This window comes from Podarcis filfolensis (genome assembly GCF_964270895.1).
Source record: "Podarcis filfolensis genome assembly, chromosome: 7".
NCBI classification, from domain to species: domain Eukaryota; kingdom Metazoa; phylum Chordata; class Lepidosauria; order Squamata; family Lacertidae; genus Podarcis; species Podarcis filfolensis.
The window spans coordinates 30171433-30187873 of record NC_139603.1 but is presented as its reverse complement, the minus strand read 5'-3'; the positions used below and the strand labels follow the sequence as shown (position 1 = coordinate 30187873).

Below are 16441 nucleotides of genomic sequence, written 5' to 3'. Positions count from 1 at the left end.
GTGCTTCCCTAAAACATCTGGTCGGTCACTGTAGGAAACAGCCTATTAGGCCAGATGGACCTTTGATATGATCCGGGGGGAGGTTTGAAAGGACTAGGTGTCACAAACCTGTGCCAATATTATCCAAGACTTTAGTCCAGGATAGCAACACCTTAAGTAAAATACTGTAAAGGTAAGGTAAAGGTACCTCTGACCGTTAGGTACAGTCACAGACGACTCTGGAGTTGTAGCGCTCATCTCGCTTTACTGGCCAAGGGAGCTGGCATTTGTCCTCAGACAGCTTCCGGGTCATGTGGCCAGCATGACTAAGCCGCTTCTGGCGAACCAGAGCAGCGCACATAAACGCCATTTACCTTCCCGCTGGAGTGGTACCTATTTATCTACTTGCACTTTGACGTGCTTTCGAACTGCTAGGTTGGCAGGAGCAGGGACCACACAACAGGAGTTCACCCCATTGCAGGGATTCGAACCACTGCCCTTCTGATCGGCAAGCCCTAGGCTCAGTGGTTTAGACCACAGCGCCACCCACGTATGTGTACTATTGTGCAAATAATCCTTCAGCAACCATCTCTCAAGAAAGCTATTCAAATTATTGTTGTTCTATGGTGTCTGTTTCTCTGTGTTATATGCTTGCCATGAAAAAAGGATGATCCATTCCAAATCAGATTAAGATATTTATATGATTAGGGTTTTCTTGATGATTTATTCATTCTATTTTCCCCCATTGTAATGATGATGCAATATGACTGACTGTTTCCCCTTTCTGCCCAATTTCAGTTCCCAGCTTCCTAACAGAGGGATGGATTTCTTGGACCTTCAGTCATGTGGGTGGGGTATCTGACAAATCACCCCAGGCAAGACTTCTCTTCAACTTCTGTCTGATATTTTGTCTTATTGGTGAGCTGACCATAACTGACATCTGACTTGCTCCTGCCTGATGGTCAGTGTCTGGGCTATGAGAGCTTGTGCTTCTGAAGCATCCTTGGCATATGACCAAGCAAGATGGTAAATCCAGCCATGTCCCCCATTAAGTAACATGTTTGTGACATGTTAAGATGGAAAGAGAAGGTCAGCTTTCAGTTCTTATTCTATAGTTGTCAGGAAAAGATCAACTAGTTTAACCCGGTCATGACCCATCTCCTGTTTGCAGGAAGTAATTGGACAGATAGTATTACAGGCATTCCTGCTTCCACACAGGTGTTGAGCCAGCTGCTGCTGCTGTTCCCCATCTGGCTAGGGGCTAGCAGACTGAAGTCCGAATCACTCATTACAGAAGTTGTAATACCTTAGGAAAAAAAGTTTGATATTTTCTCATCCTAGTTGAACAGCAGCAAGAACTGTGGCTTAGTATTGTGGCCAAATGACACATTATTACATCAGGGAGAGTCAATGGGGTGCCCTCCAGTTGTTGTGGGACAACATCTATCGTCCCTGACCAGTGGTCATGTTGGCTGGGACAGGAACTGGAGGCCCACACAGCTTGAGGACACCATGTTGGCTGTCCCTGCATTGAACACAGCCATGTATGGTATATATTTTATGTGTTTCCTTTTTCCATCTGAAAGCAGACTCTGATGTTTGACTCAAAGTTGTCCCTAGCAGCTGATATTGATATCTGGATAACCCTCTTGAGACTGTAGAAGCTCCAGAAAGATTTGCCCATAAAAAACCAGTACATTTAAGAAGAGGGCTCTGGGTTCTTGAACTCCCTTCTGTGCTATGTTTCCTTTCCATGGAGAAATCTTTCTTTCTTTCTTTCTTTCTTTCTTTCTTTCTTTCTTTCTTTCTATTTATTTTTACACAGGGGAGCTTTCAACAAGGATTGAAATGGTGCAGAAACAGCAGAGCTCTGTAGTCCACAATATTTCTGATTGTGCAGACTTTGGGTCCCTCCAGATGGGAGATTTATTGCGGATGTATTTGTGACACAATCATACTGTATGAGTAGGGGATTTATTCTGCTTCAGTTTGTTCTGCAATGACACCCCAATGTCACAACATTATTGCTGCCTGGCGAGGCACCGCAAAAGCAGCACAAAAATAAGCCAGGACTTACTTTTGTGGTAATAAAACATTACAGGATTTCAGCAGAAAGTGGAAGGATATTTACAGATTGGAAACAAAGCAGTGTGACCGTACCAAAGCATCTGAAGGCACGAAGTGTATTGAAAGTAGGACAGTGTGTGACCATCCTGCTAGCATCGTGAGCACAAATCATCATGGATAAGCAATAAAAAGGGACATATGGAGAGGTCCTAGCTCTCAATACTGAATTGATGCTTCTCTGGGAGTTCATTGGAAACAAGCCTCAAGTGTGCCATGTCACAAGAGAAAACACCTGGAAAATCACTATTCCCCATTCAGATGGCCTCTGTGGGGGGGTTGGATCCCATTTTTGTTGCACTTTAGTGCAAGAATACTCCTCAATTGGGCAATAAAGCGATAACATTAGGGAAGCATCACAGAACTAATAAAGCAAAATGTGTGAACAGTCCAGTATAAATCCACCATGAATACATTTTTATAGCACCAGTGATATGTTCCAGAATGCACCTGCAACCCCACCCACACCAAAAAACAACAACGTAACAGTGTGAAGGAAGCGCACTAGTTTCCAGTGGCATCAAAGTGGTTTTCAGTGGAAATGAACTAGTTTAACTGGGCATGAGTTGTAACATCAAGCCTCACAGAACAAGGCTTGGGCAATAGCTACCTGTTTGAATACAGAATGTTCTGTGCATCTCATTGTCTTTCTTATCATCATTATTTAAAAAACCACTACATTAATATCCCACTGATGTTCTGAAGTGTGCCCCAAAGCCTCATTCAGAGAAATGATCAAGAAAGTACATCTAGATCTTGCATTTCCCAACTACCAGCAAATGTTCTGAGATTGATAGGAAGAGTCAGCCCTGTTCTTTTTGTTACTTGACAGCAGCAAGACCTTGCCAGATCGCCCTGGGCTTCCCTTGGAAGTTTCCACAGGAAACTTTAATGATGTTTACCAAACGGATTCTACAGGTCGTTCTGTCCAAAAAGTTAGGAGCAGGACTTCTGCAAGTGCATGTTTTTATCAGAGTTGTAAGGAAATAGGTCAAACTTCCAAATAATTTTTTAAAAAACCATCTGAGAAGAAACGTGAGTGGGAGCAGCAACAGAAAGATGTTGTGTGGAGCACTTCTGTTCTGAATACTCTATTCCGTTCCTCCTCGCCATTTTCCATTCCTCATTCCTCCAAAGACAGCATCCTGCATCCAGTGAGAATGCTCAGTCCTCTGGGGGGGGGGTCCCTCTGCTTAGTATCCCCCCCCCATTTTTGTTCTTCAGCAAACCTGGAGGTTTCTCCAAGCCAGCAGATGCCTCTCATCTAGCATGCAGGCGGTGCTGCGTGGGCTGCATAAGTTTATGTACTAAGAGGAATTAAGAGTTTGCTACTGGTATATATAACCACCCAATTAGATATGATAAAATGAGATATGGCGATAAGCAGTGCTTTGTTTCTTTAAGAAAAGAAGGTGCCGGTACTCTGGGCAGTTGCCCTGGGTGCAAAATTTCCTCAGGGTCAGGAAAAACAATTACATGCAATTACATGTCTTACTGGAACTTCATTAAGATCTGGCCAGGCTTGCTGGGGTTGATGACAGCTGGAGACCAACATCTAGAGGGCACCTCACTAGTCCTGTCTAGCATCATCAAGAACTGCTTGGAGGACTTCTGCTGGCTGAGAGGTCAATGGCTCTGAGGAAGAGGACTCCCTCTAGTGGTGCTATACCTGTGGAGGTCCATGCTGGTCAGACCAGGACACTTACAGGTTTTTCACAGGCTGTTAAAGATTTCTATTGGTTCATTACTAATGGAACTTATTAGTCACTTTTACACAGTCTTTTGGGTGAAAAAGGAAGCAGCTGATAAGGGTGGGTGTTCCATCTGTTTCAATGACTCCTCTGGGCTTATTCCATTTTAATATCTGTCAAGAACCTGTTTATAGACTAAAACAGTGGGATGTAAACTGCAAAGCCCTTGAGGTATTTTGAGCAGGTGGGGTTTAATAAGAAAACACGTAAAGAAACAACAGAGTTATCCTAGGTGTGGAGAATAAGAACATATAGCTCAGTTGGTAGAGCATGAGACGCAGTCTCAGGGTTGTGGGTTCAAGGCCCACACTGGGCAAAAGATTCCTGCATTGCATGGGGTTGGACTTGGTCCCTTCCAACTATCAGGTCAAAGACCCATCTAGCCTAGAATTCCATTCACACTTGTGGCTCCAAGAAGCTGAGACAGTGGCCACACCCCAGGAGCAGCTTTGACTGGCCAGCTAAATCAGGTGAGGGTAGCCAATGTGTCTCAAACCCTCAGTGAGTTAGGGACTTTCTCTGCATGTGAACACAGGCTCTGGAAGATTGAGCGGACAAAACCAATAGGGTCCAAGAAAGCTGGTCTCGTCAAGAAAGCTGCTGTAGAGGGAAGTGAGGGGCAGGTGGGGCTCTTCAACCTGGGAAGGTAGTCCATCTAGAAGGTAAACTCTGGTCCTAAACCTCCACTGCCTTGAGGGACATCTTCGGGAGAAGAAAAGGCTAAGGAGTAAACCCTACACAAATCTGGAGTGGAGTCCTTAAGACAGCTTGATGGCGCCTTGTACGACTCCATCCAGCAACTCTTGCAGCTAAGCTGGTGCCAAATATATTGCTCTGCTTTCCTCTGGACTACATCAGCTAGGCCGAGGGGGGTGGGAGGGGGGTCTTGTCATCTGGGCAGACCAGGACCCCCATGCACACTGCCCAGGCTTGTGTCCCAAAGTCACTACAGTGCTGCTAATGCAGCGGTTTGGCTTCATCCTTAGAGGTGCATCCCATTGCCTGTTGAGACAGATGGAGGCCGCCAAGAGCTGGATCAGGCCAGTGGTTCCTTTAATCCAGCATCCTGTTTTCATGGTAGCCAGCCAGGTACCTATGGGAAGCTAGAAAGCAGAACCTGAACCCAGCAGCACTTTCCCTACTTGCGAGTTGCAGCAGCTGGTATTCAGAGGCATACTGACTCTGACAAGAGAGGTTAAATCTAGTAGGGCTCTTCTGATGAAGACACAAAACTTGTTGAAAAAGATGAATCACATTGTGACCGAATCCTGTAGGAGCACTGTCACTACATAACATGTAAACTATTCAAATAAGCTATGAGATGAATAGAAAGTTCAGTGCCATGCATTTGATGAAAATGAAGAGGCAAAGTGCACCACCTAGTGACAGATCTCCTACCCTACAGAGCAAAATGCTTAGTTAAACTGATCAGTTGAAGCTAATAGGTCCTCATCATTTTTATTATTCAAATTGCCCACCAGGCATGTTATGTACCTTTGTGTAAAACATCTTAATAGTCAAATCAGTTTGTCATCTACACTGATGCTCTACTCAAATGGAGACTCTTCCACATAATTCCAGTAACCACTACTTATGCTACTGGAAAAGGATCCCTACCTGCCAAATTGGCTGTCCAGCCTCTGTTTATGTGCTTTCATTGAAGGAGGGTCCCCACCTCCCACCATAGACTGCAGTGGTACCTCTGGTTACAAACACTTCTGGTTACGAACTCCGCTAACCCGGAAGTAGCTGCTCCTTGTTGTGAACTTTGCCCCAGGATGCGAATGGAAATTGAGCGGCAGAGACGGGCGTGCAGCGGGAGCCCCCATTAGCGAAAGTGCACCTCAGGATAAGAACGGTTTCAGCTTAAGAACGGACCTCTGGAACAAATTAAGTTTGTAACCAGAGGTACCACTGTATTCCGAACAGGAAGAACTGCTTGACAGTGGGCCTTTATCCCAAAATTTAATCACAATCTGCTTCTATGCTATTACCCTTTACTTTTAATCTTGCCTTCTGAATAGAGAACAAATCTGCTCCATCTTCTTGTTTCTTCCCTATTTTGAACCACTATCAAATCAGTGCCACTCACAAATGGCCATTTTGTTCCAGAAGTTGATGTAAAACTGGGAATTTGGTCTGTACAATTTTTTTTGGAACCATGTGATATATTGAATGAACTCTGCATGGAAAGAAAGAGCCAGTATCTCCAAGAATACCTCTCCCCACTGCGATAATGGTCCTAGATCAGCTAACAATCAAATAATGGACTGGCCAAGACATGGGTTGAGATTTTGTGTCATGGTACCTGCTTTATGGAACATTTCCCTCGGAGCTGAGGCCCTTGCTGGAAACATTTAGGTAGCAGGCAAAGACTTTTTGGGAAGATGACACATCCTTTTGTTCTTTTGTATGTGAATTGTCCTTGGCTATTTTTATTATTCACTGCATAGATTATTAAGGTGTAATATGAACTCCCCTTGAGCACCAATTATTAGAACTGTGTTTAAATGAAGGTAAAAAAAATTAACGTGTAATACTATAAGATTTTTCAAGAAAAGCAGCTTTAGGTCACCTGGCACACTATGCATTTAAATTACACACTTCCAAATCCTGGGAACTAGTTTGTTACGGGTGATAGGAACTATACCACTAGAAGGGGTAAATTACTATTCCCAGATTCTTCTGGGGGGTTGATTTAAATGTATGGTGTGCATATTGCTTGGGGGTGGGGTGGGTTCTCCACCCCCCCAATCAATTTCAGGGAGTGAGCTTGGGGGGAGGGTCCCACAGTACAAGCGAAGTCCTTGCACAGGGCTTCTGCTGATGGGTCTCCTTGGGTGAATCCTGCCTATCATAATGGAAAATACCAAAGCAGTTCTTTCAAAGTAAAAAAAGGAAACATTTCAATGGAAAACATTTATTGTTCAAGAAGTTATTTACAGGAAATTATTTACATGGTAGTTTGTACAGACTGAGAAATTTAAAAAGCTGCTTTTATAAAAAAATATACATTTACAACATATTATACACAAAAACGTTTTATCCCTTTTTCTTTAGAGCTAAACTATTATATAAAACATGCAATATACAACAACACATTAGGCAGCATATATCTTAAAAGGATAATGAAAACATTACCTTTGTACAATATAATATTCTACAGAATATGAACTTATAATTTAAAAATGATCCTTCCCATTTCAAGAGTTCTTACCTTTTGGTCTGACTCCACAATTCTCACCTGGGCAAACAAGCATAAAAGCCACATACTGCATGCACTTCAGTACACACCAGCACACCCATTCATTTCAATGAAGGAAACAGCTCCTTTCATGGATCAGACCCACACTATTTCATCTGTGTTTTACAAATGCAAATGAAGTTTCATTCATGTATGTTTTTCCAGTTGGAGCAGAAGAAAGGGAAACATCCTCATTCATTTCACTATTCCTAGACACACAGATTATTATTTTAACCGTTACCCCAGAAGTCACACTCTGTTTTTTGTGCGCTCATTTTTTGCCTGGAAGGGGGGGGGGGAGAAACAGGTAAAACAGATTAGAAGCAGCCTCTTTAGTTGGGCCACATGCTGCAAACAAATTGTAAACGACAAATAGGAATTTCCACGTTTCCTTGAGGCTCTCCATATATACAGCTAACGGACTGATGCTTACTTGACAGAACAATGTCTTAAAGAAATATCACTTCCTTATATCAAAATGTGTTCAGCATAAGTGACCAAGGCTTAAGTATCTTGTGGCATGTACATGTAGCAAATAAAGCACACACACTCCCAATGCCATTTCTACACAGAAGTGATGCAGGGATATAAAACAGCTGTATGTGCAACATATTTGCCTTCCCCAAACTTACATATTGTTCATTTGTCAACTTGCTAGTGCAAGATGTCAGTTAAATAAAGACTAAGGCTGTGCACACACATTACTGTTTATTCTGCATCAAGTGTGCTCCTACTGCTAGTTTTTGAAGCCACATTGCCCACAATCCTTATCTATCCTGTAGCTGATTAAGCAATGCTGTGCTTTGATACATTTCCGCCAAAGCCAGCTTTGATCAGAGTACTTTCCATCAGCTACGGCAGGTGGTCCAGCCATGCCCTTATATGGACAGGGATAGCCTAACTACTATCCTCAATGCTCTGGTAACTTCTAGGTTAGATTACTGCCATGTGTTATACTTGGGACTGCCTCTAATGATGGTTTGGAAACATCAGCTGGTGCAGAATTCAGCGGCCAGGTTGCTCACTATGGCAACATGATTTGAGCATATACTGCCAATCCTGGCCCAACTACACTGGCTGCCAATTAGTTTCCTAGCCCAATTCAAAGTGCTGGTTTTGACCTATAAAGCTCAGGACCACAATATCTCAAAGATCACCTCTCCTCTTATGAACCAACCCCAACCCTGCGATTATCATCCAAGGCCCTTCCTTGTGTGTCTCATTCATGAGAGCTCTAGAGGGTAGCAATTCAAGAATGGGCCTTTTCTGCAGTGGCTCCCCACTTGTGGAATGCTGTTCCCTGGGAGGCTTACCTCAGGGGTTTGCAAACTAAGGTCCACAGGCTGGATCCGGCCCAATTGCCTTCAGGATCTGGCCCACAGATGGTCTGTGGATCAGCGTGGGCCGTGGGGATTCCGTTCATTTTTTTTATGCACCACCATTTCCCCCTGCACATCCCCCCCCCACAACAGCTATGGACTTGTCCTGCGGCCCGCCGAGGGCTACCAGACTATGGCCACCACCCTGCCTGTGGGAGCTCTGGGGAAAGAACGCGAGGAGCCGCCGCCGCACTACAAGCGCACCACCCGGTGAGCTCCAGCCCTGCGGGACGGGCTGGGGGCACAGTGAAGAGGTGAAACTGGAGGGCAGCTGGGCGTCCTGGACTGGAGGGCCAGCTCCCAGTGGACCTGAGCACAGCCTGCTGTCAGAGGCAGCGCCCGGAGAGAGTCATCGAGGCCAAAGCGCCGGGGAAGGGCTCCTGCTTCCCCTTCCTGGGAGAGGGGGAAAGGGCCAGGGGTGCTCAGATCACGGGTCTGGGAAGGTAAGCGCAGTGGCTGGGGAGGAGGACTACTTGCCCCCCTCGCCTCTTTTTCCAGCTCCCCCCCATGCCGCTTCTCTGGCCTGCCACAAGGTCTGAGGGACAGTGGACTGGCCTGCGGCTAAATAAATTTGCCGACGCCTGGCTCACCTGGTACCCTCGTTACATATCTTTAGGCACCAAGCAAAAACATTCCTCTTCTCCCAGGTCTTTGGCTAACTAAACAATCTATGGCCTTTAAAACTTTGGGGGAGTGGGGTTACTGTTTTTGTTTGTTACAATACTTTTTGTGTTTTTATATTGTAAACTGCCCTGTGATTTTCAGATGAAGGGAAATACAGAAATTTTCTATGAACAAACATTTTTCCTCCATGACTGAATCACTAACTCAGCAGCTTATAATGCACAGAATGGTATTTTCTCCTCACACTGCAAACATTTATTGCAGTTGTGTGTGTGTGTGGGGGGGGGGAATCACTTGATCATTGTGTTGAGCAATCACATACAGAGCAGGGAGGATTTTAAAGCAGCTTATAACCAGAATGTCATTTCATGTGCAGAGGCTGTATGATTAGCCTATAATTTTCAGTGCCATATGGAATTGAACAGGTGTCTATGATGCACCTGACCAACAATTTCTGGGATCATTTAGAACCTCTCAGAGAAAGCTACAAGGTTTTCATTCCTTTCTCTCCAAGACAAGAACTTCTCCCCCTATTAGGCAAATTTAAGGGTCTGAGAAGAGAATTGTTCATAAGCATCATGGAGCAAAGTGGCAGATTCATGCTCTTGTAAACGAAAGGGCACAAACTACAGAAGAAAGCCGTATATGAAAACATTTAGTAGCAATTGCCAGACATATGATCCAGAATGCCTTCAGCATTGCCAATGATCACTTTAGAAACATCTTAGCAAAAACTCAAAATAAAAGAGTTGGCCTCAGACAGGTAATGTCCCCATTTCAAACTTCAATAATTTTATATTAACTTAAAATAAGTTTTAACTTTAAACTGTGTTCATCAAACCTATGTGGTGGTTTCTCAAATGTGTCCGGACACTTTTCTCTCACAAATCTTTGAAGTAAATGTACCAATCTGATTTGCATAGAATAAGGAAGAAAACCTGCAGTTTGTTATATGTTGGGAGCTTTCTCCAGCTTGCCCCACATTCTTATATCTCCAGCTTTTGTAGTAGACAGAAAATTAACTATTTCACATATTTTTTGCTTGTTACCTCTTCACTTGTTCACCTTCATTAATCTGAATGGAAGAGGAATGCACTTGCCTCAGGAGCCATAGAAAAAGCCATTTTTTCCCCAATATTGTGGCCCCTATTCATTGTCTCTGCACCTTCAGTCACAACTGAGTGCTAGTTTGGAAAACCTGGAGTTCTACGAAGCATTTTTTTCAGAACCAGTTTGTGTCTCATGTTTGATCGGGAGCACAAGTACAGAACATGCAGTTTTAAGGCTGCAATCTAGTCAAGCTCATAAGGAAAGAACCATATAGCATTGAGGCTTCAAAATCTCTCAACTATCCACAGTAGCAGTAAACATGAGGCCTGAAGTAGCATCATATTTTTGAGGAGAAGAAGTTGTATGTGCTTGTTGGATCTGGATCCATATTTCTCTGATTTGCTATACGGTTGAAATCAATGTGTCTACTCTAAGCATGACTAAGTCTGGATGTAACCCATTGTGTGCAATTATGCAAGAATTTGGATAAAATGCTTAAAAACAATGCCTTAAAATATTAGGCTTAAACGTATTTGGGAGGGGGGGGAGGCTTAAGAAAATTGACTTATCCATGCAAATGGATAATAAACTTCAAACATAACTAATTTTAAAAATCCGTTTAATTATACCGAGAGCTGGTTGCTTGGTTATACTACAATACAACAAAAATATGCAAGCTTCAAGTAAAAATAAGTTTATCATACTGAAACAAAATATAGCAAAGTGCAAAACTGAAGAGGAAACACTACTGCTTTCCTCAGATTTAATCAAGAAAAATATATTTAAAATGCTATATTACAGATAAATACAATGAATACTTAACCACCTCTTTGGTCCATATGTTCATAAATTAAGCCAACATAATGTTACCTGTGGTTTTGAATAATGAAAAGTTTTCTAAAATGTCATTGCTAAATATGTTAAGAGATCAGTTCATGAAACTTAAGCTGCCTTAAAAATAAAAAACCTGCAGATTATCTGGAATTAAAAAAACAACAATGAAATTTTCAACTGCTCTCAAACAGTAATTCAGTTCATGGTCAAATACTGGTATTGCATAAGCTTTACACTGGATTCTTTTTAGAATGCTTCTAAGTAGAATGTTCAATCACTTCCTCAGATAAATTTTTGAATATTGGTGTAGATTTCCTTCATTTCCTGTAGCAGCTGAAGGTATTATTTTAATTCTATTCATACAAAGGGCATTTCACCCTTAAGTAAAGCACACCACTCTAAACTTGCATGAAAGAAGAAACCCACCCTTTTTAGCATATGAAAAAATGGCCCTAGTAACATTACTCCTTACACATTACTTTCAAAACCGAATACAGAATATTGCTATCAGAAACTTTCATTTGTTATTTCATTGTTTTTTAAAATATAAATTGGTTTTAAAATGCAATAAACAACTAACTCTGCAATCACTTCAAAATACAAATGTTATGTATTCTATTCAAAGGCATAGTGCCATACTTATCCTTGGCTAAAGCACATCCTTTTAGTATTCATTACCAAACAGAGACTGAAAGAGAAGATTTTATTTACCATTTTTGATAGAAAAAGAGTCATTTTATACATTGATCTACCGTAAAACACAACTCATTAGCTGAGTTCAACGAGTCATGATCCAAGATTGCTTCCTGTTACAAAGCGGTTCTGGGCAGACCCTTTTCTAGATGGCCACTCAGAACCTGCTGTATTGTTGCTGCCCAATGAACGTGTTGCAATATTTAACAAAGTGCATATCTAGCCTTTAAGTTATTCCTAACCTAACCTTAATACTGATGGGATTTGTTTCTCATGAAAAGTGTAAGTTTTGTCAGAATGAGGCAACCACAAACAACATGGGAAGCATCTGAGCCTCCAGTACAGAAATACATTTCTTCATATAGCCCTAAAGTCAATCGACTTAGAAATTTACATATATAGTCTTCATAACTACTTCAGTACTGGGGCCTGAGAAGTGTTTGCTTTGCAGCTTCATTACACCACTACACATAACACTAGACATCAGACAACTTCACATACAACATTCACAACAGTATCACATACAGCATGTTCTGATGCTCAATAAAATATGAAACCAATATGGAGTTTTATAACTCCAAAGGCTTGAAGATACAGTGCTTAATATTTAAGTCAATAAAAATTATAATTAAAAAACAAAAACTTTTCTGCATTGACTTGAACTGGGGCAGGTAGCACTAGTGATTTCTCCAAGTTTTTTCCTATTATTCATTTTAACACCACTACCACAAGCTATCATCAAATGCAAGCTAATGGCAGAGACAAAACAGGAGTAAGTTGACAATGGACTAGAAAATCCCTTCTAACATATACTCAAGGCACTATAAATTAAAATAGCATTTTATACTAGTGTAAGTTTAGAATGTGCCTTGGCATTTAAATTAAATTACCTGAAACAAAGAACAAAATATATCAATGTTTCTTTAAATACCTCCTAGTATTAATGCTATTTCCTTTCCCCTATGACTTTGATTTAGAGTCTTGGGTGAGCACAAAGCTTCCATCTTTCGGTATGGCAAACAAAAGTCTGCAATAACACAACCGTGAAGAAGCTCCAGTTATACATAGGTCCTTGTAGGATAGCAGCCTATCACTACAACTATAAGAATGAAGATATAATAATAATGAATGTCTTAAGTGTTATCTCTAGACCAAAGTAGGCAAAATAGCCTCTAGTGATAATTTATTAGTATATACAACTACAAATTGTGATTTTGCCACAATATTTAGAAAGGTTGTGGAACAAAGCACTGTGCTGTCAAAGTGTTATTGCTGCAGTTATGATTTCTGTAGGCATTAACTTCTGCTGTCATGACAACCTGTGGTCATACACCCAGAAGGAAGGTAGAGACATGTACAGACTGCCAATTTTCAACAGAAAACTAAAGGCTAATTCACACATTGCACTCTGAGTGAAGGAATACATAGAATCAAGCCCTACTACCACCTGTATTAGAGCAGCCAAAAGTAGTAGAAAAGGCAATGTCAGCTAAAGTCGTCCTCTCTTACTGCATATGCCTTGTTTTTCCCAAGTTCCCAGCAAAGGGATTCTTGGCTACTGCCACTCTACTTAGAGAAGAGCACCAGCAGCAGAGTGACCGAGGTGCTGTTGAAAAAGGTGCAGTGGTTGAGCAGCGACAATATCTAGCAATTTCTGGTAAATGCAGAATTGGGTTCTCCAGCCACTGCCACCTGTACTGGTTTCCAGAAGTAGGGAGCCTGCTCCCTTCTTTCAGCTCCTAATACAGGCATGTTTGTGCATGCTGATTACATGTGCATACTCACTGAAAGGACAGTGTGTGAATCAGCCCAAAGATACAATTAATTCACTCCTTCCCAATACTTACATTTAGATAGTGTCTTGTAGTTTCTCTCTATTCACTTTATAACATGTTACAGTAAAGACATTACAGTCACATCACCGCTGCTGCTCTTGCTAAAACAACACACACAGGAAAGGTCTACTGGAAGCTAAGCATATGAAAGTCACATATAATCATCCCCAAATTATCTCAAGGTTGGGAAATAGGAAGATTTTAAATTCTCTCCCTTTTGATACTGATATAATCTACTAGAATAAACATTTGTTCAGAATCCTGGCATAATCACATAGAAAAACTGCATTTTTATTTCCCCATCTATCTTTGACTTACTGGATAAGATCATACTGTAAACACATACTTTTCAAGACTTGTGGCTCCTCCTGGTCTTAAAATAGCGTTACTGAATGTTTCAACAATCAAGGTCAAAGCAAATATATTTTCGGAATAATGTACGATTCCTTTTGTAACCTTTTTTAGTCATCTGACCCATACAGCCTTTGTTCCAATCCATGACCATGAATTTGGGACATACCATAACTTGATAAAATAGCAAAAGCAAAACATAATGTTACTGAAAGGCTGCTTTTAGTGAATGTGACACATCCTAATTAAATCCTTTCATAAGGAGCTCCTATATTGGATCAATCACATTCATGTCCTTACCAGACTGTTGTTCCAGTCACTAAATCCCAGCAATGCTAATAAATTCAATACTCAAGCAGCTTTCTCCTCCACAGGCTTGATAAATTTCTGCATTGAGATGGAGTTAGTTATTACAATAATAAACAAGTGCCTTGTTGGTATACCTGAAATTTTTTTGAACTATGTTTGCCGCACTCAAATACTACACATTTAAATGGTCACACTATCAATATTTTTTAAAAAACAAAAACAAATCAACTTTGCATTTGGCACATTTAGGATCCATTCTTCAGAAATGCCCGTGTATTTCCCCCAATACTGTTACAAACAATGATCACATCACCATTTGCCCGATTAGCAGCTTCACAAGGTGCTTTATCTTGCAGCTTCTCCTAAATTGATCACACCTTGCCTGTGACAGAGGCACATTAGGTGCAGTGCAGTAGTGTGTCATTTTTGGACTCTAGAGGGAACTCCTTTCTAAAAGGGCAGAACCTCTAGGTTTGAAGTCTACATACCAAATATTTCCCCTTGCAATTCAAATCCAGCAGCTACTGGAACAACTTCTGGGAAGCTTCACTGCAGATCATTTCCTTTTAGAAACCAAGTTTTCACAGAAGTTTCAAAGTGTAGCAAGAATTCTCGAGAAGGATATAATTAGTGTCAGTACAGTCTGGCCAATTCCAAACACCAGTGCTTGTAAAGGAGCCATGCTTTTTCCAGCTACTCTGAAAATTCCAGCTACTGCTGCACCTAGAGAATCACAAGGAAGGGGAGAAATATGAAGTTACCACAAAAAAAATAGTAAAAGGTTTGCATTTTAAAACATTTTCAGACCAAAATTTTCAAATGTTACTTTTTAATTACATTCGGCCTGATCCCGCTAATATGAAGGACTTGTAAGTCCCATTGAACTGAATGGGAGGTAAGTATGTTTAACTCTCACATTCAAATTAATGGGTCTTGAAAGTGCTTATCTTTAGCTAGATTGTGTCCAATATTTTGTTGTAAGCCTGACCAGGGGGCTATATAAATGCCACAGATAAATAATAATCAAATAAAACAGTAGTTTACATGCCCTATCCAAATGCTAGTATTTGCAAGGCTGACACACTGTGAAGCTTTAAGTTAGTCAATAATGTGTTGGACTTTGTTCTTCTCCCTGAACTTTCCTAAGAGAGAACCCACTTCTACAATGAACATTGATGGTGCAGTATCAATAAATTTATTTAAAAATTAAAAAATTGTCCAGTAGCACCTTAGAGACCAACTAAGTTTGCTCTGGGTATAAGCTTTCGTGTGCATGCACACTTCTTCGGATGCATGCACACAAAAACTTATACCCAGAACAAACTTAGTTGGTCTCTAAGGTGCTACTGGACAATTTTTTAATTTTTTTTTATTTCGACTGCGTCAGACCAACAAGGCTACCTACCTGAATAAATTTATATATACCCTGAACCACCAGAAACAGACATTAATCCCCTTGCAGTGGAGGTAAAACACAGCCATCATGGTTAGTAGCCGTTGATCACATCCTCCTCCTCAAAATGTATTCTAACTAGAGATGGAAATGCCATGGGGAGGGGGGGGGAACCCCCAGGAAATTATATCTTTTTTCCTCCTGTTTTTTCTTCCAGATGACACTTTGGGTTTGAAAGGGAAAAAAGGAAGAACAACATTTGGTGGGACAACACCAGAGGGGAAAACTACAGAATATATTTTAATTTTATAGTAAGTGAAATGACAAGGGTGTTTTTCACTCAACACATGCACGAAAATTTTTATGCAAGACATTAGAGAATGCTAATTTGTGTATACTGTAGTCATATACCACATTCAAATCCAAGATGTGTTTCTGCACCTAGGGTTCAGTATTTTCAGTGTTGTATAAAGTTACGCTTTGTATTTAAATATGCTGCTATCCTTTAATATTGAGACCAAATGGAAGTTTCTGTCCAAATGACATACAATTGTTTTAGCAAACAAAAGAGTGTTTCTGTTTTCAACTCCCTGCACCCTTCCCAAACAGGAAAAAAAACTATTATATATTCGCTTAGTATAAGGTGCAGCTCTAATATTGGGTAAATTTTACATTTTATTTGTAAAAATGGAATGTCTTTATACTTTCTAGTCCAATTCTTTGTGTGCTTACCAGGGAGTAAAGTCCAGTAAACGTAAACATGCTCTGCAACTGCCATAAATATGCCAAGTTTTACAACGGTAACTAAGTTAAAAATGATGCATTTTATATTGTTTAAAAAGTAAATTAACTTTGTTTGATAATATATTCCAATT

General features: G+C 40.9%; 1 protein-coding gene across 4 annotated transcripts in view; it reads right to left on the bottom strand.

Moving 5' to 3' along the window:
• The window catches only part of TMEM170B (transmembrane protein 170B), a 33714-nt gene that overhangs the window by 9937 nt on the left and 7336 nt on the right, over nucleotides 1-16441 (bottom strand). For 3 of the 4 annotated variants that reach the window (XR_014550643.1, XR_014550644.1, XR_014550645.1), the window contains exon 3: nucleotides 14662-14896. Coding sequence is in view for 1 of the 4 variants with exons in the window: in XM_083624118.1 (XP_083480244.1) it covers nucleotides 14766-14896 (131 nt within the window). In the remaining 3 variants the exon portion in view is untranslated. Of the gene's footprint in view, nucleotides 1-6758; nucleotides 14897-16441 lie in introns of those variants that run through there. The other variant, XM_083624118.1, reaches the window with a different exon arrangement.